This window comes from Rhinolophus hipposideros (genome assembly GCF_964194185.1).
Source record: "Rhinolophus hipposideros genome assembly, chromosome: 19".
Taxonomy (NCBI): Eukaryota; Metazoa; Chordata; class Mammalia; order Chiroptera; family Rhinolophidae; genus Rhinolophus; species Rhinolophus hipposideros.
Window position 1 is genome coordinate 34,710,479 of NC_138065.1, and position 26,961 is coordinate 34,737,439.

The 26,961-nt window shown below is 47.8% G+C and overlaps 1 protein-coding gene across 2 annotated transcripts in view; it reads left to right on the forward strand.

Annotated features, from left to right (window-relative positions):
• Positions 1–1,070: 1,070 nt before the first annotated feature.
• The window catches only part of CAMK1G (calcium/calmodulin dependent protein kinase IG), a 28,896-nt gene continuing 3,005 nt past the window's right edge, over positions 1,071–26,961 (forward strand). Inside the window, exons 1-9 of one of the 2 annotated variants that reach the window (XM_081024812.1) lie at positions 1,071–1,308; positions 12,115–12,235; positions 17,281–17,409; positions 19,390–19,464; positions 21,640–21,778; positions 22,438–22,561; positions 23,924–23,999; positions 25,015–25,127; positions 25,893–25,971. In XM_081024812.1, the coding sequence (XP_080880938.1) occupies positions 12,144–12,235; positions 17,281–17,409; positions 19,390–19,464; positions 21,640–21,778; positions 22,438–22,561; positions 23,924–23,999; positions 25,015–25,127; positions 25,893–25,971 (827 nt within the window). In that variant the 5' untranslated portion in view covers positions 1,071–1,308; positions 12,115–12,143. The remainder of the gene's footprint in view (positions 1,309–12,114; positions 12,236–17,280; positions 17,410–19,389; positions 19,465–21,639; positions 21,779–22,437; positions 22,562–23,923; positions 24,000–25,014; positions 25,128–25,892; positions 25,972–26,961) is intronic. The other variant, XM_081024813.1, reaches the window with a different exon arrangement.

Consider the following 26,961-nt stretch of genomic DNA (forward strand, 5'->3'; position numbering starts at 1 on the left):
AGTGATGTGGGGTGAGCCACCTCAGTGTATGCCTTTTAATAGAGTTCTGAGTTCTGACCCATATGAATGTGTTATTTATTCAAAAAACACATAAGTCATATAAATTGAAAAGGTACAATTCCAAAGCCAATTCAAAGGGACAACCAAAAGTGCGTAACAGCTGATTAGATTTGGAAGGCAATGCAAAAGCCAACACGGCCATAGAAAGGGCCTGGGTCTCTAACTCGACAGTTTGGGAAGGTGACAGCCCTTTAGCCTAGCTGGTGGGTTTGAAGGAGGCTATAACACGTGCAGTTTTGTTTGTTGGATGGAAACGGACCTTTGGATGTTGAGATTATGGTGGACAAGCCAGATGGGGGTGTTGATTTGGGACATTCACGTGAAGACCCTGTGAGTGGATGTTGAGATTAAGGGGAGAGTAGAAAAGGAGAAGCAAGAGGGCAGACGGCAGAGAGATTCAAGGAACCGGCTCTGAAGGAGCAGTAACGAGAAGCTGAGATGGAGCCCGGGTCAAAGGCAGGAAGGAGAGGTGAGTATGAAGGAGCAGAGGGAACAGAGTTTCCAGGAGAGGAAGGTCTCCTAGGGTCTAATGAGTTAGGAATGAGAAGAGGATGGGAGGTTTGGGATCAGAATGCTATGCTTCTAGAAACAGGAGAGGAGACAAATCAGAGATGTTTGGTGGAACCATTCAGCAGAACTGCCCCTGAGGGACATCCAAGGACTTCTCTGTAAAAGACGGACAAGCCCGGTGGATACCGAGAGCTCTTCAGTCTCTACACTTCAGCCAGTGTAATGTCTTCCTGCTCAGGAAGAGGTTTTTAGACAACACACCCGAGCAATGGAATGGTTAGGAGGGAAACTGAGCCAGGCAGTCCTAGGAGGCTTCTTGGATTTTCTGTTATTAACCTATTCAAGACCATGGAAACCTCTAACCTGATGTCTTGTTTTGGCTTTTTATTTTTTGTCTCTCTTTTTCCATCACACACATCAATACAAACACAATTACACACACACGTATGCGCGCACGCAAGGCATAAAGAGGCTCTTTTGCAAACGCATTTTTCTGGATCAGACTAAATGCTGCTCAGAGGGAGGAAAAGCAGAGCAGAGGAAAGGCAGTAGAGATACAAGCCACCTAGCTACTTTTCCTCCCCTTTAAGGCTGCCTGGTTACGGTCCTGGGAAAGAAAACCCCTGCAATCCTCCCCTTTAATTCGGTTTATTGTTAAAGTGCTGGAGCAGCTAATCCTCACAGACCTGTAGGAGCTGGAGCGGGAGCACCAGGAGCGAATTCTTTCTGAGTCCCTGGGTAAGGTGAACCTGCTTCTTTTCCTGGTTTGAGGAGGTTTTCTTGTTTGGTGGGAGGCATGTAGCTCCTAGGGAGTGAGCCACTTCTGTGAGCAACTTGGGTGTTTATTTCAACCCCAGTCCCTGTCTTGCCTGATTTCTTGTAGTATCAAGGGTAAGTTGTAGCTGCCTTGGAAAATAAGTCTAAATGGGGGTCCGGTGGGACCTCCTGGGTAGCCATCTGGCCATCACTTTAGAGTTGGCTTCAGTTGACACCTTTTGCACTTATGGACAGAAAAAGGGGAGCAACCTATCTGTCTATGCCCCTCCTGCAATGCCTTCGTGCAGTCTGCATTCCAGGGACAATCCTCTGGGCTCCGTACCTGGGAGGGGCGGTCCATCTGCAGGGTGTCAGGACCTCCAGCATGCTGCAGTCCTGCCTCCTGTTTAGCCTTCCTTTCTTAACCTCTCTAACCCCACCTGTCAAATGGAGCAATGCCACTTCTGCCTACCTGTCTGGGTTGTGGTGAGGATTAGGATAGCCAGTGGGCAAAAAGGAGGTTTGTAAACAGCCTGTGGCTTTGCAAACCCAAGGAGGGAGGACCAGCTTTAGTCCCCACAGCAGGGCAGGGCAGGTTCAGGGACAGGCCCCGGCTCCTGGTTCCTGGCTGTATTAGGATGCAGAACTCGGCCAGTCACAAGACCTCTCCTTCACCTTCCCCAGGGATGCATTCGTCCCCCTCCTGTCTTTAAACTTCCCAGGTGTAGCTCTAGGGTAAAGATGGTAAAAGGAGGTCTGGATTCACCCCCACCCCTATCCACACTGTGGCCCCTTCTCTACGCGTAACTTTGACGCACAAACCTTAACCCTGGGGCTCCCGGAGGTGCTGCCAGAGCTTGGGCTGGTCCGGCTGCAGTGCATGCTGGCCGACTGCTTGCTCTGGAGCCAGATAAATTGATCGTGAGGAAAATCACTGAGATGGGTCTAGAGTCAAGCAGTTTCCATCTTGGGTAAGGACATGATCTTTCCCAGAGCAGAGACTGGAGACAGAGCCTGGCCACTAGCAATCCTACTGCCCTAAGCTTAGCCAGGGCCAAAGATAAGACCCAACAGGCCATAACACAAAGTGCTTAGTAATACCTGTAATGGGGACCACACTTTCAGTTGATAACACGCTTTTATTTAATCACCTTCAGGACAAGCCTGTCAGGTTGGTGGAGCAAGCACTATTCCTCCCTTAGTATACATGAGACCACTGAGACACAAAGAAGTTAAATGGTTTGCCTAGGGTACAAAGCTGGATACTGGTAGTATCCATTTGATGGTAGCAGCATTTGAACCCAGATCTTCTGACATAATCAGTGACCTTTCCACAATATTGGAGATTACTATGGTGTATGTATGGATGGGGTTGGTTATTAAGAGCACTTTTTAGAAAGAGGAGGCAAAACTTTGGGAAAGAAGCCGGACGTTAGAGTGAGAAGAGGTTTGAGCTGGAGCTGGGAGAGGCTCGGGCAGTAGATATTTGGGCCCCAGCCTCAATGCTGAGAAATCTGAGAGATCCGGAGATGCAGCCTTTCCCAGCTCATCTGAGCCATGTGTTCGCGGGGAGCAGTCAGGTGTTGGGATTGCATGAAAGCATCCTAAGGATGCGGGGAAGGGCGAAGGTAAGTGACATCTGACAACCAACACCTGGAAGGAGGCAACAGGTTACCTGGAGGGGGGACAAGGCAGCTGCTGTTGGCCTCTGAGGGGCTAGGCTCCAGCTCAGTTCTGTCCTTTACCATCTGTTTGATTTGGGGCATTTTGCTGAACCTCTCTACCCATCAGTACGTCAGCTATAAAACGGGTTAATAATACCTATCATGAAAGAAGACAATGCAGGTGAAGTGCCTAGCACAGGGCCCCACCCTCGTGGTCGGCCCCTGCAGGAGGTGGTACTGTAAGTCCTGGGGCAGTTCTGGCTGGGACTGAAAAGAATCCCCCTGTAAGAGCCCAGTGCCTCCCTCGCTGCCCTTCCCCCACTCACACACGCACACGGCCAGAAATAAATTGCCACAGCGAGTGCCTGCGAGGAATGGGGCCCAGCCGTAGCCTGCCAGAGCCCGCGGAGTGAATGAGCTGCAGGATGAATGAGACCGGCGGGAGCGGCTGAGTCTGGGAACCGGCTGCGTGCTGGCGCTACAACTGCAGGCGCGCAGCCAGGGTCAAAGGCGAGGGGGCCGGGGCAGAGCTGGGCGGCTGCCAGAGCAAAGGCCCCCTGTGGAGGTCCTGGGGCGGCAGGGGCTGTGATGCCTGTCAAACCTGTGTCCTCGGAGGGAAGGCTGGTGCAGCAGGGCTTCTGGCCACCACCATCCTGAGCTCAGCGCGTCCTGCCTTCTGGGCCTCCTCCCTCCCTGGGTGGACATGCCTCCTCTCACCTTGTGGAAGGCGCAGTAGAGTGCCTGGCTGGTGTGCTATATCGTTAGCAGCCCACGCTTATTCAAAGGAGGCACCTCTTGCATGGGACTTAAGCTTAAAGGCAGAGTGTGGCAGACACACAGCCGCCACTATTACCCTTGAAAACTCCTTAGAGAGGTGCCCCAGTGGAGATCAGCAGATGGCCCATGAAAAAAAAAGAAAAACCACCAGCAGGGTTTCTTCCTACAGTGTTGCAACAGATCTGTTTTCTTGGTGGAGTACCAGATGAAGTCGTTGGTTTGCATTTCAGGACCATGATGTATGAGAATGTATATATTTTTAAACACTTTAAAATCACAGTAAGAGGAGATGCTCACGCTGTGAGAGGCCTGTGGGAGCTGAGACCAGTTGAGGGAACAGCAGAGTCACATCTCCTGTCCTGAATTCACCACTATTTAAATAATTATTTGTTTCCCTCTCTCTCTCCCCCCAGTGCATGGTATTTAATTCACATGCCTATGGTGGGGGCCCAATGCACAGCAAGCACTTCAGAGGTTGCAGAATGCCTTCATGCCCACTGATGTACTGGACATCGACAGGAATGCTGAGAAATAGACAGAGATCATTATTCCCACTCAGCAGCTGAGGAAACTGAGGCCCACCATGGTTAGAAGCACATTAAGAATAAATAGCACACCCTGATCTCTCTAGCGACTCCTAAGTGTTGATCTCTCAGCCATCAGATGAAGCCCAAGAGAATGTGCCTCATTTCCTAGATGAAAGGCACACGTAAACCTCAAGTAACACATGAATTCTGGCTTGTCACTGCAGCAGGAGAAATCTGATTAAATATGTGGGTTTGAGCCTGAAATAAACTGCAGGAGGCAATTGAAAAACATCCTTCCTCAGTGATTTTATGAACAGAAACTGGCAAGCAGAGCTGACCTTTAAGGTACAGGACTAGTGGGAGGGTTAGGGATAGAGTCATGTTCCTTGGCAGTTCTGTCCAGCCAGAATATCCAGGGAACTTTAGGGTCCCGGGCCTGGGCTCTGGCCAGCTGAACAGCCACTTGAGCTGCAGCCCGTGACCTGGAAACAGGTTCTGACAGCACACACAGACCCAGCCGCATGCCGGTGACTCTGTGAGGGAAGCAGGACTGTGAGTGATGGCTGCAGGCTGCTGGAAATTTCATATATTGCTGCAACAAACAGACACTCACAGAGCGTCAGGGGTGGCCTAGTCTCCGTTTTCCAAAGTAAGCTCTGGGCAACCCTAGGTGCCCTGGATGCTAGGAGGTATTACGAAAAGAGAGGGTTTGACAGTCTAGTAAATTTGGGGGCTGCCGGGTTAAAGAGCATTAAGCAGGTGTTTTTAATTGTCCTCAAAGCCCTTGGCCCTTAACGTGGCTCGTGGCTCCCCAAGAAAGGGCAGCAAATCCACTTTGCTCAGAGAGACTCCTGGGGCAGAGAGGGCAGAATCGACCTGACTCCTTTGTCATCATCGTCTTCAGGGACAGACGATGTAGGACCTGGGATTGGCTCTGGGCTCAGTTCTAAATATTCTAAAACACAAACTTCAGGGAAACTTCATCTAGTCCAATCTCTTCTTTTCACTAAGGAGAGAAGTGAAAGCCCAGAGATGTACAGTGGTCTGCCTGGGGCTGCAGAGCTCCTAGGTGCCAAGCCAAGGCTGCAGCCAGAACTTGAGTTCTTTCTAGTGTGGCCTGAATCCAGGAACTGGTGGAACCCGGGCAAGGACATATCCCAGCGTTAGCCTTTCAGCCCCTTTATAACCAGGTGATTTGTGTACTGTCATGACTCCTGTGCCCCAGCCTGGAGGCAGAGAGCACATTCTCATGACAGATGATCCGACTGATAACCTCCCTTCAAGACCCACGGGCCTTTCTGAGTCATGCTCCCAAGAAACAGAAAACCGTGGAAGCACAAAGCAGTCTCAGGGTGGCCTGATTCCTCTGAAATGAGTAACAGAGCCACATATGGTCCTCCAGGAAGGCGCAGAGGCCTGCACACCATGCCCCAAGTGAGAGCACTGCCAAGGCAGCCTGGCTGTCCCTGTAGGTGGGGTCGAGAGCCATTATCTGTGGGTTGAAGGTTGCATAGGTGTCACTCGACGATTCTCTCCTTCCCTGTCCCATCTCCTCTGGTCTTAGTGTCCAGTTTAGGAACTGGAGTGTGGGTTTGGGAAACACACACTTGAATGAATTGAATTAAATTAAATTGAACTGAATTGAATTGAATGCCTGTGGATTAAAACATGATGATCCCAAGATGCAGGGACATCTTGTCAGGAGGGGTGACATTTTTAAGCAATTAGCCCAGCTGGTTCATTTAATAAGCACCTCAGTGCAGAGTTCCAAGTGTCTGTGACTGAAAATAGGAAACTTTTGATAAGTAGTAGGAGGGCAGGCTGGTGTGAGGGTCCAGAGAGAAGGTCCAGGGCAGTGTGGGGTCATGAGGTGGCCTGGCACCTTCAGGGTATGGTGGTGATGAGGAGGAGGCCACTAAAAATGAACTTCACCTGCTGTAGAGTTCTGTCTGGGGCTAGTGCTGCTCCTGTGACCAAATGGAGCCTGGGAAGGAGAGAAGGACAGTGATGCCCCATGGAAGAAGCATGTGAAGGGTGCGTGCCTTCTGGGCTCACAGCCCAAGCTCTCTCACCAATACCTCATAAATAGCCAGGCTGGACGCTACCCGGGATCACACAGCCTATTCTCAGAAGCTCAGAAAGGGCTGTACACAGAGGCAGGCTCCACCCCACATCTGTATGGCCTGCCCTTCAGGAAATACTTTCCCCTCTGTAGTCTCCTCCACAGCTGTGAAAATTTCCAAGAGACCAGGAAGACCACCCAAAAATATACAACTGAACTCTAGCTAGAGCCAAGCACTGAGCTAGGCCCGAGGGAGACAACGAGATGGACCCTGTCTTTATCCACATGGAGTCGCTTTCTAGTGAGGATATGACCTCCACCAAACAAACAGGAGAATTGCAGATGCTCAGAGGTGTCACAGAATACAGGCCCAGGCTCGCATTGGAGAGTAACCGTGGGGGGCTGACCCTGGATAGCATGCTCAGGGGAGGCCTCTTCCAGTAGCCCATGGAAGTTCTGCTGACCAAGAACTGAGCCCAGAGCCAATCCCAGGTCCTACATCGTCTGTCCCTGAAGACGATGATGACAAAGGAGTCAGGTCGATTCTGCCCTCTCTGCTGCTTTGTCCTCGGCAGGGTCTCACAGCAAGAGCTCCAAGAAAGGATGCCCTCCTGCCTGCCCTTCCCAGGGCACAGGGCTTCTGGCTGCATTTCTCTCTACAGCAATATCAGGAATACGTCCCCCACCTTTCAATACCCATCTTAAGTCCAACTCCTCCACAAAGCCTTACCTGATCAACACTTGCCACCCCCCAACCCCCCCAGGACTCTCCTCCCCATTCACTCACTTAACAAATACAGGCTAAACCCTCAGTATGTCCCAGGCTCAGCACCAGGCGCTAGAGATTCCAAGATAAGGAATGCATGGCTCCTGTCCTTTAAGCACTCGTGTTCCGGTCAACCAATGATGGACCTCTGAACCATTGTGGCCCTGATACAGCACATAGCATGCCATCTACTGCTCTGGGTTCTTAGGTGTTTATTTATATAGCTTGGCTTGGTCTTTCCAACTTGATTGTAAGCACTTTCTAGGGTAGCCTCATATCATAGAAATTTCTGCATTAGTCCAGTGGGTATACAGGAGGTAGTTAAAAATTCTTATTGAGTGAAGGAATGTTACCTCCACAACTCAAAGGTGGTTCCACATAATAAGGTTATTTCCTTTGCCTGGAGCCATTTTTTTGTGAATAGTCTTGAGGGTTTGGCCCTGTTGAGGAGTGAGGAGCCTGAACCAGCCCCGAATGCCAACATCCACAGAATCTCTGAATCTCACTCAGAGAAGAAAGTCTACAGTGGCTATTGTGGAGCTTTGAAGCCCAATAGAAGTGATTGCCAGAAATAGAGAGAGGTAGGGAGTATTTTAGAAATAAATGAGAGCAATATCGGAGCTTCACCCTTCTCAGAATTTGTTTTCTTTTCCTCTGAAAGGACCTAGATTACAGATGTCAGGAATGGAGGGGGAGGAGTTTAAGGAAAAGAAGCAGGATGCAGCCTCAGAACGTGGGCCTGTCTCAGAGCTCACTGTGAGACCTCCACCACACAGGACGCAAGGACCTTGAGGCTTCTCTGAGGTCAAGGAGGGGTGGGAATGAAGCAGGGGTTCAGATCTGGGCCCCAGACTTTTCCACAGAGCTCCGAAGATGGAACTAAATTGTTAGGATTGAATGTATGGGAGGAAGGGTGGGCGGAAAAGATGTGTTCTTATAGCCTAGCTTAGGCTAAGAATACTATGTTTTTAAGCTATTTAAGAGATGAGACACAAGGAACAGTGAGTACAGATATGCTAACGAGGTGGTGAAGCCTCCTGGAGAGCAGGCTGTCATTCCTTGGGGGCTCCAGAAGGGGGAGTGGTGAACAGCCAGCTGATGGGCCCTGAGCTGGGAAGAAGGCTTTTGATTGGCTCCCCACAGAGGAAAAGCAGTGTCTGCAGTCCTGTTCTATGGAGGAGAGAGAAAGAGAAGGAACCACACAAACTGACCCTGTTGATTGGGCTCCTTTTAACATCCACCCTTTTGCCCTCATTCCCTACATTCTTCGAGACTTCTCAGCCACATTCTATCTACACAGTAAGAAGCATTTGGTCCAAGCCCAGACACCAACTCTGATAAGTGGAAGCTTTGGGGCTAAGAATCTGTAGAGTGGTATCTGACTAAAGATAGCTCTCTAGTCTAATAGTCCATCTTCCTCACAGCAGTCTCAGCCAATCAGGGTCCATTTGTCTCCACCTCGTAGACCGTGCCCTCAAGGTCCAGGGTCAGGCCACCATTACATTGCTGGCAAGTCCACTGCCCAGTGCCTGGGTCCTGAATTGCTATGGTTCCTTTGAGCTGCCACCCTGCCAAAAGGAGAAAATTAACAAATGGGCCTGAAGATACAAGCCCAGGCCACCAGGTCTATATTTGGCTGTATCAGATGCTAAGGAATTCTTAATGTTTCTCACATGGGTTTTTCATAATAATGGCCACCAATTATTATCCAGCCAGGTTGCAAATTTATACACTGTACTAAAATGTGCAAAGAAAACATAGCTTCTTTATTTCCTATAAAATCTCATCCCACCAGTCAGCAAAAAGGAAACGGGAAATTCTACATTTGAATTTGTCCATTATACTAACTCGGATTTCATAAATAGTGTCATTCTGCTGACCCAGTGTCTTCCAGAAAAACACACAGCTTGACATGGCCTTTCCTCCTCCTGCTCTAGTTCAAGGTGGCATTTTACGTTATGGGGTGCTTACATGACTACGTTGTCGTATGGGAGAAGGAGCCCCATACTTACCGGGGACTTTAGGTCAGTCGCCTGGAATCTCACTAGGGCTGACTAGTGACCTCTGAGGTATGACTGGTCCCATCTGGCCCAAGGAGCGTCATGCTGACAACCTCCATTAAAGACCCTGATCCCAGCCATTGGCTTCCACTGAGACGCCCCGATTGGAGCCATCTCTTCAGCCAGACCCCAGCTGACATTCCCTCTAGCAGCAATATATCCCCTCACCAAGGCCACGGGCAGAGGAGAGCTGGCAAATGTTTAATGTCTGGTTCTTAGAGTGTGGGGGAGGAGTGGAGAGATGCCCTGATTCCATGGTTTAAATACTCCACCATGGCCGATTTTATGCTAACAACATGAGGCCATGAAGCATGGAGCTGCGAAGAGATGTGCATAGTCAGCTGTCATGAGCTGGTACAAACTGGCTCCAGTCCCCCACAGGCCCTGAGGAACTTTTGCGGGTCATGTGACACCATCTCACTCAGCTTCTCCCTCTAGGCCTGCCCCATCTTTACTTTCTGCCCTCTTAGGTGTGGCTGCAATCAGAGTTCCCTCTAGGCTTATAGTCTCCTACCAGTAGAGTCCTGGGAATCCCACCCATCCATGTCACCAACCTCCCCAATTTCTAGATGATTGTTAGCAAAGATGTGTGCTTATAACAACTACACCATCTGTCTCCCCACCTCCTCCCCAGGACCCACTCTGGCCAAAAGTATTAGTCTTTCCGTGCCTGTCCTCTCTAGCATAGATATCACTTGTGTCACATTCTTCTTATTCCCAGGGTCTAAGCCTCACAGTTATAGACATAAGTGGAAGAGGTTTCCTTCTGTACTACAGAACCTACTTTATGACATGAGTCCTCCAGATGGGGATTACCAGGAATGAAAAGACACCAATTCAATATCCCCCAAGTATCTCTGTTACAACTGTTTAATACATGTAAGACAATATACTAAGTCTCTAGGTACACTATTTCATCTACTCTTCACCATAACCATAAGGGGCTTTGTCTCTATTTTACACATAAGCTGACAGACTCAAAGGGGTTAACAACCTACTTAATGCCATTTAACTAGTAACTAGCAGACGTAGGATTTGAATTCAGGTTGACCTCCAAACCTATGCTCTTTAACTAATGCTAAATTGTGAAGGCACAAAGTTTCTCTTTGTTCTGAAGATATTACAAGACCCCATGGATTCTACTAACATTTTTTTTTTTAATGGGTAAGAAGGAGTATTACCTAAGAGGGGCAGCCATTAGATATACTTTCCTACTTCTCTGTCAGGTCCGAGGAGTTTGGGGAAGAGGGTGCTGGCTGAAATGTGTCTCACTCACTACTCTCAGATATTCAGTGGTCCTCCATCTAACGGAACTGGGGTATCTAGGGCAGCATACCTAAAGGAACAGAGAGTCCCTCCAGCCACCCAACCACACCCCAAAAACATGCTTCTCCCTAGTAATCATGACCTCAGAAAGGGTACCATCAACCTGGGATGCGCCTACCACAAACATGAGAGTCAATCAAGATTCTTTTCACCCCATCATAGGCAGATCACATAGCATCGTAGATAACTGGACCCCCAGAATAGATCCCGGGTCCACCTACTTCTCTCCTTCCCAAGCCACCATCATCCCTCTCGTAGGATTCCACTCCTACCTATTTTCCATGTATCAACTCTTGTCCCCTCTACTCCATTTCCACAGAGTAGCTAAAATGAGCTCTTGAAAACCTCAGTGGTGTAATTTAACTCCCTTGCTAAAAATCCTTCAAGTCTTCCAGTCTCACCAGGGAAGAAAACAGTGTCTATAAGGCCTATGTTCTCTCCTGTGCCTGCCTCTCCCTGCCGACTTACCACGCCATGCATGCCATGCAGAGTTCACCTTGCTCGACCCACACTGTTCCTCCTGTCCCTGTGGATTTTTGTGTTTTATTTTTTCTGCCAAAGCGCTCCTTTACACACTCGTGCTGGCTCCTTCACAAACTTCCCATCTCAGCTTAAATATGACCTGCTCAGAGAGGCCTCCTCTGACTTCTGTCTAAAGAAGACCTGCTCTGTTTGTCTCTGTGACAAGCCCAGGGTTTGTTCTTCCATGGTTTTCCCACTCTTTCTCACTATGCATATGTTAGTTTACTTGCTTGTTATGGGCCCCAGGAAGGAAGGGCCGTCATCTGTGTTGCCCATCAGCACCTGGCACATCATAGGTGTTGACTATCCAATGACTATGGTAATTCCAGAAATCTGATATCAAAATCAGGACATGGTTCAGTTCAGATTTTAATGAATCACGATTTTCCCAGCACTGTGCTAAATGTGGTGGGAGTTACAAAGGAAACAATGCTCATTCATCTACCATTCATTCATTTAACCTATAACAGGTACTGTCTTATACTGTATTATATAAGACCGAGTCTTATAGGAAAATAAGACCGGGTCTTATACGACTTTTTGTTCCAAAAGATGTATCACATTGTGTCTTTTTAGATTGTCGGCTAGGCCTTGTTTTCAGGGAAACACAGTAGGAGAGAGGTGGGAGTAGAAATGATTGGGGGAGGCGGGAGAGCTGGGATAATAGGAAGTCAGGCTGACTTGGTAATGGGAATAAACACCTTGGCCATCACCTGGTAAGGTAGGAAATGCCTCGGCTCAGCTCAGATCTCCTCAAGGTGGATATTCCCATGTTAATCTATGCATGTCTGCGTTACCTCCCTTAAGTAGGTATGTACAAAGTTGAGTTTCCACTGTAGACCAGACTCTAAACTCCTTGAGCATGTGGCAAGCACAATGGGCCTGTAATGGACATTCAATAAGTGGTAGTAATTTAAAAAGCAGGAATAGTCTTATTTTTGCCAATTATCCAGGTTTTGCTCCTCATCTTTCCTTCTAGTTGTTACATGAAGGACGTGAGTATTTTTTATTCTTTTTACAACTTGCTCTCATCTGATTTGAGAAATTAGCTGATGGGTCCCTTTCTTGCCTTCCTTAAACAAAGCATCCCCAGAAGCTTCAACTCTGGAGGCGATGGGTCGAAAGGAAGAAGATGACTGTAGTTCCTGGAAGAAACAGACCACCAACATTCGGAAAACCTTCATCTTCATGGAAGTGCTGGGATCGTAAGTCCAGGGCTGAGAGACTGAAGGGGTGGCTGGGCTGCCTTCTGGGGGGAGTTGGAAAGGAGTTGTTCCAAGCCAGCAGAGACTGAAAAACTGGGAGTAAGGCTGCTGTGATATCATCTCAGTAGCTGTAAGGGAACTAGGGAGGTGGAGTAGGAGCTTTGGGGGCGAGAGTAGGAGAAGATATCCCTGGGAAATACAGAGGATCACAATACAATGGAGCCATCAGGAAATACCAGCTCCTCCCCCCAAGTTCGACCACCTGACTCGCCCCCAGGGACCCCTGCCTACTTCCACATCTGCCTCAACCAGTTAGTTCTAATCATAGGAGAGAGACATTCTGGAGCACCTCTGGAGATTCAGTGATCCTAGAACTCTCCTGGGCTTCCTCACCCAGCATCATCATTTCTCCTGAAGGGACCAGGTCAATCCCACTATCTACAATAGACAGAAGAGAAGGTTCTTTGGAGGCCCAGAGAGCTGGTGCGTTACACACACCTGAATCAACCCCCCACCCCACCATCCTCTCTGCTCCATGTTTATGTGTTGTGTTGGAAAAATAAAGTCATGCTGTAGCCCAAATTCCTACCAGCCGCCGGGGTGTCTGTGCCTGCCCCTTGACAATGATTACACGGCTGGCAGAGCAGAGACAGCTTGTCTGGAGCTGCCACTCCACTTAGTCCTACCCCTCCTCCAGGAGGGCACAGTCTCTGACGCAGGCTGGCAGCAGCTCCGGGCCACCGGCCCCATCGCCTCAGAACCCCAGCTGGTCAGCTAATTAGTCTGGGCTAATTGGACCTGGGGCCCGGGGAAGGAAGGGGCAGTTAGTGGGCTGCTATGCAAGCACACATTCCCTTTAGCCAACTCGGCTAAGTTTAGCTCCCTCTGCCTTGGCTAGTAGGCAATGACCTCAGGCAGTGAGAGCTGCCACACTCTCACTACAGATGGAGAGGAGCCAGGTTCAGCCCTGAGAGCAGGCCTCTGGGCCCTCCCTGCCCAGGCAAGGGTCAGGCTCTACACACACAGGAGGATCTCACATAGTGGTGGTGCTGGTCATCAGAGCATTGGCCCTCCATCAAGGGCCTTTGCCAAGACGGGGGTGGCTAGAGAGGGCGTTTTGGCAACACAGGAGGAACAAGGCTCGTGAGTGAATCAGAATGATTTGCTAAGCAGCCCAAAAATCAAGAGGAGGAAGCAGGAAGCCTGGGTTGACAGGAGCTTATTCACTGTCTGCTCAGACTTGTGCCGAGGCCTGTCAGAAGATAGACACACACTGCCCTCATGGAGCTCGGTGAAACCTGTCACAGCAGCTTCTAAACCCAGGGGGACATCCGAGTCACTTGCAGAGCTTAGCTCTCTAATTTGTAACTGTGAACATGTTTAAGTGAAGAAAAGGTGAAATACACCAACATACCCAACTGCTAAATTCAACACTTGTTAACACTTCACTTTGTTACATACACACACACACACACACACACACACACACACACACTTTACAGAACTATTTGTCTATAGGTTGCAAACTTCGTGACACATCAATGCTTCTGTCTGTATCTCCTAAGGATAAAGGAATTTTCTTCTAAATCCACTATATCATTGTCACACTCAAGAAAATTCATAGCAATTCCCTATTATTTCAGCCTTGGTGATTTTTTGAAAAATGCAGATTTCTGGTCCCAGGCCTACTAAACTGGGATTGGGACGATAGGACCCAGCAGCCAAGAATCTACATTTTAAGTGTTTCTGGGGGGCTGTAGCATATCCCGCTGAGAGGACAAGACAGGGGGCAAGTCACTGTTGCAGAAGTTAGGGCAGAGCAAACCTCTGTGGTGCTGAGGAGGAGGCCCCAGGCTGCAGACCTCAGGGGGTTACCAAGGGGAGGTGCTGTGGAGAGGGGAGCAGTCAGGCAGAGCAGACTCCCCAGATCAGGATGCACTAGGAGCCTCTGCCAAAGCCTCTTCTCTCTAGTCCTCAGCTTCTCCCGAACAACCCCTCACAGACAGTAGGCTTTTGCTAAATCTACCCAGACACCACCCACACTCCAGAGCCCTAGGGCAACTGTATGGACACTGGCAAAGCTAGTCCATAGCACGGGGTATGACACCCAAGTCACCTTCGTCCTTTCACTGCCCAAGAAGACGTTTTTACCCCTTGGTCCCTGCCCCCCACTTCCTCCACCACCCAGGCTCCCAGCAAAAATGGAGAGCTATTGAGAGCAGGAAACGCAAATGGAGTTCTATTGCAGCAATCCCTCCTGGCTCTGAAGGCTCTGCCTGTTCTACCTTCTGACCCAAACAACCTTGGTTGCTCAAAACAAGCTCTCTGCTCCCCAGTCTGACAGATGGCACAATTAAATCTAATCCGTCTCCCCGTCCCTGCCCCCCACCACCTCCCACCTTACCCCCCACACACTGTAGAAAGCAGCCTGAGGCAGAAGAGCAATAACACCATTTCAAATGGCCACACCAGGTGCCACCGACACATACTTCCGTGTGCATAGCACCCCAGGAAGGCCTTCATTTGATCTCATTTCACAAGAGGACCCAGAGTGGGTGTCAGCATTGAAATTAGGACACCATGAGTCCTTCGAAAAGTATAGGTGAAAGGGACTTCTCTGAAGGTGTATCCTAAAATGTCACAGCTGGAAGGAATCCTTAAAGCCAGGTAGTTCAACTCCTTCATTGTATAGATAAGGAAAACGAAGTCCCCACCCCTACCTGCTCTTCAGCTTTTTCTCATGCTTCTTCCCCGACCCCACCCAAAACAACGCTTTCTAGTTTTTATTTCGCCACTGGGCTAATGCTCATTCATTCCTTTAAACTAAGCTCAGGGTGTTCAAAAGTCAGACAGCCATAAGTTATGTTCTCATCTATTCCAAGTGGTCACTTTGTACACATTAGGAAAAAGCTCCATTTTCCCTAGCCTGCTGTCTGCTGGGGGGAAATGTAATAATTATCATATGAAAATATGCAGTGGCTCCAAGGTGAATGGCACATGCTGGAATTGTACAGTGCACAACCTGCCCAACCATAGCAGTGACCTTGTCTTTTTTTTTAACTTCATTATTTATTTATCCCCCTTCACCTTTTTTCCCCCTTTTTAAATTTTTCAATTACGGTTGACATTCAATATTATTTACATTAATTTCAGGTGTACAGCATAGTGGTTAGACATTTATATAATTTAAGAAGTGATCCCCCTGACTAGTCTAGTACCCACCTGGCACTATGCATGATTATTACCATATTTCTGACTATATTCCCTATACTTTACATCCCATGACTACTTTGTAACTACCAATTTGTACTTCTTATTGCCTTCACCTTTCTCACCTTGCCCCCCAAACTCCCTCCCATCTATCAACCCGATCTAGTACCCATCTGACACCATACATAGTTATTACAACATTATCAACTTATTCCTTAAGCTACACCCTACATCCCCATAACTACTGTATAACAACCAATTTGTACTTCATAATCCCTTCTGCTTTTTCACTTACCTCCCTAATCCCCCTCCCATCTGGCAACCATTAAAATGTTCTCTGTATCTATGACAGAGGCCATATCTTAAGTCTCCATTTTCTGTGGTCTCATAACACCTCCTGCTTATCTGTATGTGTCTATCTCTTATACTAGATTCTAAGCTAGACCAACACTAATCCCACTGCCTAACACAGAGAGGTTCTGTCAGCTCAACGAGCATTCATTTAATAGCTGATAATATTTTTCAAATCAAATATTAATTGCTTATTTGTCTGTGTTTTTCACTAGCATACAGGCTCCTTAAGCACAGAAACATCTTTCTATCTCTAGTGTCTAAGAGTCAGTAGGCGCTCAATAAATCTTCATTGAAGGAATGAGTGAATGAATGAATGACTAGACCATCTCTGAAAGCTCTGATTAACTCTGTTCCAAGTACAGCTGGGGGAAACAGGAAACACCACATATTTTCTATTACAGATTCTCAAAGTCCTTTCACAAGCTCGATTGCTATTAGGCCTTCATTCTAGAATACCCACATTGCAGAGGAGACGATGGCTCAGCTCTTTCCTCGTTTAAACTTTATCTCCTCTCATTACTACCAGGTGTCCTCCTTAATGGCATCGAAATACTTGTAATAGTAATAATAATAACAGTATCTAACACATAGTTTAGTAGATATCAGGAACACTTTTATGCACTTTACATATATTAACTCATTTAATCTTGTAAACAACAGTATGAGTCAGATACTATTGATATTCCCATTTTTCAGATGAAGAAACTGGGCATATAGAAGTTACATGACTTGTTGCCCCAAAAAACTGAGGTTCTAACATGGGCAATCAGGCTCCAGTACCCCCACCAGCTTACTGCTGTTCTGGCCTGGTCTCCAGAGGACTCCCTTCAAACCATGAAGCCTGTAATATGGAATCCTACCCTGTGTTGCTACTGGGTTTCATCCTCTCTGTCTTCAGAAGCCTGCCCAGAACTGCTGGTTTCTGTCTTTTGTCCTCACATATCCTACTGAATGAGAGGGTATTTGGCCCGCTTGCCTCTGATCATTGGTTCAGGGTGATTACCACCATCTAAAACAGATACACAAGTCTTTTCTCTCTCACTGTGTCTGAGCCCTGTCCCCCAGTGCTACCGCCAACTGCCTCTCCAGTGTCCCGCACTGTGCCATGTTGGGAGAAGAGAAGTAAATTGACTCTGCAGTGGCCTCTCTTTAATGGGTTTGCCAAGTGGAGGATTCTTTCCATAGAAAAATCCTTCCCAAATTGTAATTCCAGGAAATAGCACACCTCCCCCCACCCCCACCCCCACCCCCCTGTCCCTGAGTCTGTAATGACTCCTTTTCTTCCCGCCTGGCGGGTGAAAGAAAGGACACAATGGCATACCAGACAGGTTCTGCCATCAATACAGCTCATCAGGTGCCCACAATGACAATGGCAACTAATTACCAGCCACATCTTCCTTCATTGACCCTTTGGTTTTGCTTCCAGCAATGTTGTCTAGCCAGCCAGTACTAATTTTTTTCTCCTGGCGTCCTCTACTTAGAGGAGCTTTTTCAGAAGTTTTCCTGGTGAAGCAAAGGGTGACTGGGAAGCTCTTCGCCCTGAAGTGCATCAAGAAGTCACCTGCCTTCCGGGACAGCAGCCTGGAGAATGAGATCGCTGTGTTGAAAAAGTGAGTGGGTCTTAGAGTTGGTCGGGTACAACTAGGCGATCACACATTTCCTTCACAAAATACCTTCAAGAAGGACTTGGGCTTGATTCCCACACCAAAAGGCATTGTGCCCTTTGATTGAGCTAATGGGTCAGTTTGATCAATCAGCTAAGTGTAGCCAGCCAGCTGTCTTGGCTGATTTTTTTTTGCAGCAAATTGACTAGTGAACCAACTGGTAGCAGAGCTGGTTTGTGCACATAGACAAGAGCGTAATTAACTCAAAGAAACAAAAATCAATTGAGGACCAACACCAGGAAGAATCAATAATTAAGGAGGCAGTATAAGACTTGGAAATTAACCTCAGTTTGTTCCAAAGCAAATGTAGGTTCAGCACTCCAAGCTTCACGATGGAGGCTACACTAACAAATCATCAAAACACAACAAATCCTTGTGGAATCTCTCTGGTATGCCAAAAGTGTAATAGGCGTCAGGACATCAAGGATGAAGCCGACAAAATGCCTTACTCTCCGGAGCTCACATTTTCTGGGCAGAGACAGAGGTCCCCACAATAAACTCTAATCCCATTAAATGTGCGCCATACTAGCAGAAGTCAGAGTTTGGAGGAGACAGGGATTCATTTTGCCTACATGTGTGTTTTTATGAATATGAATCATTAGGTGCATTTTCAAAGAAGATGAATCTTGGTGGATGAATAGAATTTTATGGAGCTAGGAGGGGCAGAAAGGTAATTCAGATTGAAAATAGTTGAATCCATTAGGTAACCACTGCAAGAGGTCTATATTTTAAAATATATCTTAAAGATAATGATACTATTAATTATGTGTTTAGTATTCCCCAGGCTTTGCACTAAGCATTTGACATACATTTCTTTTTTAATACTGACATTCCCCTATGAGAGAGATGTACTTTAGAGACAGGAAAAATGAGGCTTAGAAGATTTGAGTAAGCCAGCCAAAGTTCCCCAGTTGGGAAATGCCTCAGCTGGATCTGAACTCAGACCCAATTGACTTAGAGTTTAAGTTCTTAACTGCTGTGCTACAGAGTTGTGAGTAAAACTTCCTAGAAATTTTCCTCCTGAACAGTCATGCCCAGAATTTCTGACAGGAAGACCAGGCCCATCAGCTAATACAATTACTCTGTTTGCCTCAGCCTCTGAGTAATCCCAGACAAAGGTCATCTAGGGCAGGGTTTCTCAGCCTCAGCACTATTGACATTTTAGACCAGATAATTCTTTATTGTGTTGGGATGTAGGACATTTAGCAGCATTCCTGCTTCTACCCATTAAATGCCTATAACATCTCTCTCCTCCCCAGTCATGACAATCAAAAATGTCTCTAGATATTGCCAAATGTCCCCTGAGGGACAAAATAGCCCCTGATTGAGAGTCACTGATCTAAGGCATCTCACAGAATAAACATCCAAAATGAGCGTCTGCCTTCTCACCATGTCTTAGAACAATAACATTGCAACACTTCTTCCATGAGGGGGCCTCGCTAACCAAAATCTAAGTGCTGCAATGATTTTGCAACATTTTACCCATGAGGGGGGCCTCACTAACCTAAATCCCTCCTATCATAGTATTTCTTCATGCGATGTTCCTAAAGGAGATCTGGATACCCATTTTGTAGAACACCCAGATATGGTAACTGCTCCCTTAGCCTTCCTCAGTTCTTTTAACTTTCTCTTTTGGTCAACTTGAAAGAGATCCCTGGAGTAACGATGAAACATTTATTCCCTGAAGGCAGGATGATCGATTAACTGCTCAAAAATATGAATTGAACACAACTCTGGGACTCTTTTCTCTGGGATTTCTCTGTGACTGCCTGCTTATTAGGAAGGCTTCACCAGGACCCTCTCTTCTTAAACATTGTCATTGAAAGTCTCTAACAGAAATAAGAATACAATTGGGCTGCATCTATATTCTTTGTCTGGACAATCTAAACTACATACCTTTCATGATGACTCTTAACTTTTCCCCAGGATCAAACATGAAAACATCGTGACCCTGGAGGACATCTATGAGAGTACCACTCACTATTACCTGGTCATGCAGCTGTAAGTGAAAGGTGACCCGCTTCCTCCACAGACGTCTCATGGGGCTGGCTGATGGTGAGGGAAAGATGGTGATGAAAAGACAAAATGAAGAATTAGTTCAAGAGGATTCGAAATGCCAAGAGTCCTATTCATATCAGAATGCCTCTGGGTGTGACATGTTCTGCATGGATCGAGGGGTAAAACTTGGGTTGATTATTGAGTTGGTACATACCAGTACAGCCTTACCGGTTGTTAAAATATTTCCTACCAGTCGGCAAATAGCTGTGACCCCAACCCATCCATCCTCCCCTGCTGCCCCAGACCCTTCCCCTGAGACTTTCTGGACCTCCCCACAATTGAAGGGATACTGTCCGGTATAACAGGGGGCTTCAGAACCCTTCTCCGGCATCATGGCTTGACTCCATTTTGACCTGTCATGTCTCACACTGGATAGTAAATGTTGTAACAACACTCCAGGGTAAAATTACCCTGGGAGTAGCAGCCACGGGTAGATAGATTTTGATTCAGCATAAAGAAAGACTTTCTCAAAAGCGAGACACCCAAAGTTAAAAACAGGATGTGATTGTGTGTATGCCTGTCCATGTGTAGGACAGAAATGGTGCCTCATTAGAAAGGTCTCCACATCACTGTCATATCCAAGTAAGAGTTCTGCCTGAGAGTGACTGCTGTAGGGTGGGTCAGTGCTCCTGAGGGCTCAGCCTTGGTCTCAGAGGCACTTCTATTTATAAAGTACACACACACACACACACACACACACACATCACTCTGCAGTCTCAGCATAGCTAGATGCAATGTTTTTGACTGACAGGCTGATTCCTCAGAAACTTTATTGAGCTAACTCAGGCCTTAGCAGCCTATTAACTCCTGGGCTCACCTGCGGTCCAGTGAATAGCGGTAGCAAGCAGTCAAGGGAGTAAGGTTGAGGGGGGCCCCAGAGCATCACTAACAAGTGAGCAGGGACCATGTGGCCCCTGAATGAAGCCAATTCAACAGGATGAGCACACAGTCATTCAGAGGACTAAGCAGAGGCAGGAAGGTGGGCAGGTTCAGAAATCACTGAAGAACCAGCCTCCTCGAGCATCAGCTGCAGGACCCAGGTACCACCAGTCAGGAATTCACAGGTGTATGCAGAGAGTATCTTCCTCATGGGCCTCCAGCTCTTATAGCAGAGCCTACAGCTTCAGGACAGAAGCAAAAGGAATAGGATCATATGCACTTTGATTGGAGAAATTCTATTCCCTTATTACTGTATGGTCCTGTCATATGTGCATATCCACAGCCAATGTCATGGAACCATGGGCAGGGGATTGGAAACCCTGGCTCATGGTTGAAGTAGTTTGGGATGTTTATCCCAAGGAAGGCCTCAAGAGAGAGAGCGTTTCACTGTCTGTGGCTACTTGAAAAGATTCATATGAAAGGATGTGATTTTTGTTGTGTGGCCTTAGTGGGCCCAATGGTGGAATTAGTGTCTGCTGTAGAAACTACAGGGAGTCTGGTTTCAGCATAATTGGTAAAAATATCTGTCTGTCTTAGGAGGCAGTGAGTTCACTGCCACTGATGTGTTCCAGTACTAACTAGAAAACTTCTTGGCAACTATAAGGTAGATGGTATTCAAGAGCTGGGGGTCAGACTTGTTCTTAAATCTCTCCTGAATCCTAAGATACCATATCAGGTGAGCCTCAAATACCGCTACAACTCCACCTCATAATTTCAACTTTAGGTAGGCCGATTTTCCAAAATGGGGAAAGAATGCCTGACATCAGCACAGTTAGTCTCATTTGCACACCTTCTCTTTCCTACTTTGACTGATTTGAATTTCACTTTTCCCTTTCCTCATGGCTTCCTGGGTCCTCAGCCAGGAAAGGAGATAAGAAATGTGTCCAGAGAAAGGGATTATTGGCTTCCTGTGAAACTCGAACCAGGGGCATTTTGCATTTTAAAGGATATTTCCAGGGAGAGGTCAATCATTGGCCCAAAGAAACAACTTCCTAGTGATATCATTCCAGGCATCTGATGGAGGTATTCTGAGGCTAGATGATTAGTTCTCCCTACACAGTCCAGGGGTACTTGTCTATTTTAGCACAGCTGTGTTTCCGTGGCTACAGAGCAAACACATTCACATTCCTTTGACCTGAAATAAGAGCTGAATTCCTGGACTTGCCCTTGTGCCCACAGTGTTTCTGGTGGGGAGCTCTTTGACCGGATCCTGGAGCGGGGTGTGTATACAGAGAAGGATGCCAGCCTGGTGATCCAGCAGGTCCTGTCAGCTGTGAAATATCTCCATGAGAATGGCATCGTCCACAGAGACTTAAAGGTGCCAAGGCAGGAGCCCTGGGAGTGGGGGTGGGCAGACAAATGACCCTTTAGGAGGTTGCATGGGTCATGGGCAGTCTGAGCTCTATGAAATGAGAGGGTTGGCCTAGCTCACTCCTAAGGCCCTTTCTGCCATTCGACTGAACAAATCTTAAGAGGGTGACTGAACAATCATTGTTAAATTACACCTCAGCCTTTCCTGGAACTTTTCACTAGGCCTTACCCTGTTTGGATACCAAGATAAACCACAAGTTTCTTGAACCCAGCCAAAGTCCAACTCAAATGTAACAAATACTTATTGAGAGTCAATAATGCATCAGGCATGTACCAAACTTTAGAGATATCAGGGACAGCTAACCAAGGGTTGGTTGCCTCAGGAAACAGTCTTAGGGTAGTTGGGGATAAGGAGAGGGAGAGCTTAGTACATTAAAGGCTATAAGGCTAAGCAGAGTCAAGACATAAGCAAAATACAGAATGGTGGGGTGCTGGGATTAAGGACACCGGTAGGAGGCAGGAGGGAAGAATGAGGGAAGATTAGCCTGGCCTTGAAGTCAGGAGCCCAGGGCACAGCTCCCTAAGGAATTATATGTCAGGGGAAATGAAAGGGATGTGTGTTTCAGATGATTATATCCTATGTTACATATGTCTCTTCTCCCACAGCCCGAAAACCTGCTGTACCTCACCCCTGAAGAGAATTCTAAGATCATGATCACAGACTTTGGTCTGTCCAAGATGGAACAGAGTGGTGTCATGTCCACTGCCTGTGGGACCCCAGGCTACGTGGGTGAGTGCGGGAGAAGAAGGGAGGCTGATGAGTTGGATACATTCAGTCACATGGATATTATTCAGAGAGTGGGTGGTTGTAGGGAGACAAGTTCAACTTCAGGGGTGATCCAGGCAGAGCATTCACTTCTAAGGTTCAGGCCAGCCAATCCATTGATCTCTGGAAGTACCCTACTGCTCCCAAATCCTACATCTTAAAGACAGCTTACCCCTGAGCTCTTCCCATAGCCCAGCTTATACTTTGTTCTTACTTTTGCAGACAGCCTTCCTGTCTTTGCCTTTCCAGCTAAACCAGGGGGAGAGAAAAGATCACAAACCCAGAGACCATTAGATTGCTGAGGAGTTGACCACTAACCCCCCTTTCCTTTCTCCCACTCTAGAGGAGCCCTAAGCACACACACCCACACCCCCGCAATGTTCATATCCTGGAGGCAGAGTGTTGAGTTTGAATCTGAGGAACCCAGACATGGGCTCCTAAATATATACCCTAGGGAACTGGCCGAGGTTTCCAGGCTCCTAAACAGGAGGTTTCCAGGGCTGACCAAAAAAGTAAGGTCAGGCAAGATACCAGGTGAGAGCATCCCTGAGATCCATGGGGGAGAAACCGAAAGTCAGAGCATCTTCTCCTGCCCCTTCCCTCTTAGCCAGTCATAACTGGGTGGGGGTTGGGAAGTGGGAAGCAGACCTCTGACTCAATAGAGGGAATCTGCTCTCTCCTGACAAGTGAGGTTGGTCACTTACCATCAGATGTGGAGCCCCACTAGGAACAGAGCTCTGGTGTTTGGGATAAATGTCCCAGAGCTCCCAATCAGAGGAAGATATGGTCGTTCCCTCATGGCGCTCACGATTTGATTGGGCAGACTAAACCCCACCCTCAGAAGGTACCAGAGACTGATGGGACACGTATTACCTGCCCTTTGGTAGTTCCTCGCTTAACAGGAGAGACTCAGTCTCTACCTTCAAGGAGATCCTGGTCTAGTGGGAGAGAGACAGCCCCTAACTCGTATATTTTCCCATCTGATGGGAGACACACACCCTCTTCCCTGGGGATCCCCCATCTGAGTCGGGAGACACAGGGCCTGCCTTCAGAGAGTATTCAGTCTGATGGAGGAGATGCAGCCCTGGAGATCTCCAGTCTGAGGGAGGGTCCTAGGCCCTTGTCATGGGACCCTCGTCTGATGGGAAAAGGTTTAGTCTGGTGGGAGAGACACAGTCCCTGCCCTACGGGAGTTTTCAGACTTACAGAAACACCATCCCGAGGCTGCCCTAAGTCCTCTTCTCTAAGCCTCTTCCTGACCTTCAGCCCCAAACCATAGCCCTCTCCTCTCGCCCCAGCTCTGACTCTGCCTTTGGTTTGCTGCAGCCCCAGAAGTGTTGGCCCAGAAACCCTACAGCAAGGCTGTGGATTGCTGGTCCATTGGCGTCATCACTTACATACTGTGAGTAGAAGCTGGCATTGTCTCAGTTGCTGGGAAATCTCAGAACCTGCTCACCCTTTCTTCTCCCTTCCAGTCTCAGCTCCTCAAGCAGCATCCACCTTCAAAGCATGTGCATGTACATGTGTGCACATGCAAACACACAAACATGCACACAACTCCAGAGATTCCTGTCCTGATCTCTACCAGGTTATAAAAACAGAGCGCAGTGTGAACACACTGTTCAGCCACATGGTACTGCCTCACCGGCACCCACCCCTATTTGCTATCTGTTAATGTGTCGAGTCCTGCTCTGTGCAATGAGCAGTGAAAAAGGGAGATGCCAAGTGAAGCTTGGAAGCCAGGTGGACACAATGTTCACATCTCAGATTTCTCACCTGGCACCATCAGCCTGTGGCAAAACAGTGGCCTGAAAGCACCTGGTCCCTGCTCCTTTTCACATGCTGTCAATCTCTCCTTTCCAAATCTGTCATCGCCCCTTTGCCACCACCCTCCTCACCTATTGTAAACTTTGCTCTGAGGAAAATGTCCTGCTCAGTCATTCACTGCTTACTGTAGTTTCAGTTTTCTATTTCCTAAGCATATATTGAACAACTGCTTTCATCCATTTACTCAACAAATATTCATTGACTGTCTACCCTGTGCCAGTCGCTGGTTTAGGTACTAAAGAATAAAGAACAAAATAGCCTAAAAACTCCCTCATGAAACTTACATGCAAGTGGACATTTTGCCATTATTCTTAAAGATGTTTTATACATCATCTAAGAATCAGCAGAAGTGCAGGGAGAGGGGAGTAATTTACCAGGGCTGTCTGTTCCAAGCTTTGACTCCTTTATAAACCCTTGATGGGAACTGCACCCCTCCTGAACCAGAGGCAGATCCCTGTCCTGATCACACTGCTGCTAGGGGACACTTGTCGCCTGTCTGTGTATCCAGTGGGAAGCTGGGCAGAGGGGAGAGGCTGGCCCGGGGAGTAAGGGGTTGTTCAGCAGCATGCCCCCTTCCTGTCCCTCTGCAGGTTATGTGGGTATCCTCCTTTCTACGAAGAAACTGAGTCTAAGCTTTTTGAGAAGATCAAGGAGGGCTATTATGAGTTTGAGTCTCCATTCTGGGATGACATTTCTGAGTCAGGTAAGGTCAATGGGTGTGAAGGACAAGATAACAGGCTCAAGACAGAGGCTGCCAAGAGAAAATAGCTTAACAAAGGATGACAGTCCTGGCTTTTGGAAGTCCCTGGGGAATCTTACAGAAAACAGGCCGCCACAGAGAGTAGAGAAATCTCCATCTGGTTCAAAGGCCAAATAAATTATGTGCGTTCGTGTTTTTGTTTTCCTGGAGGCAGAACCACAGTATGTCAATAATGCACAGTAAAAGCAGGGGAGGTAGTTCAAAGGAAAGGTCAGGAGGGCAGAGCCAGGCAGAGGGGAGTGTTCCAGCACGAGTGGCAAAACCAAGGCCAAGTTTTGCCTTTTATCCATCAAGACCGAGAGCATGCCATGTCTGTGTATGTGACAGGGCAATCACTGCATGTTGTTGGGTCCCTTAAGTGGAGATCAGTGCTAGAAAAAGCCAGCACTCACGTGTGTGCCCATGTGCGGATGCTGGTCCCTGAATGGTGGAAACACACACCCACGTGGCCTGCAGGCACGTGGGTGCCTCGTGACGAGAGCTGTGTCTGCAGTGCTACGTGGGTGAGGCTGCATAGTGCCTTTCTTTGGTGATTTATGGTGGGTTGTTAGGTGGTTTGGATTTTTTTCTCCTCTCTTTTTAAGACTTAAAATTGCCTCTTTGGAAGGTTAGCTAAAAGATGCATTCACTGCCACCCACCAGACCGGAAGTGAAATTCCATCAGTCATGAAATCTGGTCCTTAGCTGCTGTGTCTTTGCTCCTCTTAGCCAAGGATTTTATTTGCCACTTGCTGGAGAAGGACCCAAATGAGCGGTACACCTGTGAGAAGGCCTTGAGGCACCCCTGGTGAGTGACGGGTGGGGTGGGCTCTAGCCGCAGCCTACGGCTCCCCAAATACCAGGTTGACCTGTTCATGGGGTGTTTTCCCGCTGTTTGCTTGCCCTGAGCTGCTGTGGCCCAAGGAGCACGGGTCCATCAGATCCAGCTAGAGAGGCGGATAGCACCTATTTACGTGGGTTCTGACCCAGGGGTGTCATCCAGTCAAGAGCAGGAGGCAGAGGTGGCCAGGCACTGCCATCAGCACTCGTGTGCAATACTCAGTACTGTTACTCAAAAGGCGTCCAGGTGTGGGCAACTCTGCCTTGTCCTTAGAACATCATTTTACTCTACTCCGGGGTCAAAACCTGCTCCATGTGAGGCGATTTGAGAACAGTCAAAATTTATAAGGTAGGCACATAAAGTCTTGAAACACTTCCCTTTTTCATGCTACTTCCCTGCTCAAGAATTTATAATAGCTCCCTATTTCCTACCACAGAAAGCCCAGAATCCTTAGTGCTTCCAGGTTTTCCCTAATCTGGCCCAACCCTTCACCTCCAACTTCATTTCCCAGGATTCTTAACAAACCTTCTCTCTTCCAGGAAGGCCTAAGAGCTGTACTTTTCTCGCTGCCCTCCCCCATGTCATATACCATGCTCTTTCCAAACCACATCTTGGGTCATACCATTTTCACCACCTAGAATGTCCTGCTCTTGCCTTGTATGTAGCACCCTTCAGGATCCAGAGTGGGCTGTGCTCCTCCCTGAAGCCCTGGCTCCTGCAGTCCCGGCAGACCTCCCCATCTTTCTGTACCAATTACATAGCTTACTACGAATTACTCCAGTTCATGGCATGAAGCAAGGCTCCACACCTATGCTGCAGGCCCCTAGGAATCAGGACCATGTCTGCTACTTCTTGGGTCCCTTAGTATATAGAAAGTGCTGTGCACGTGGCAAGTGTCTGAGGAAACTTAGAGACAGGCGAATAAGGCACTGAGGGGACAGGAAAAAGGCAGCCTGT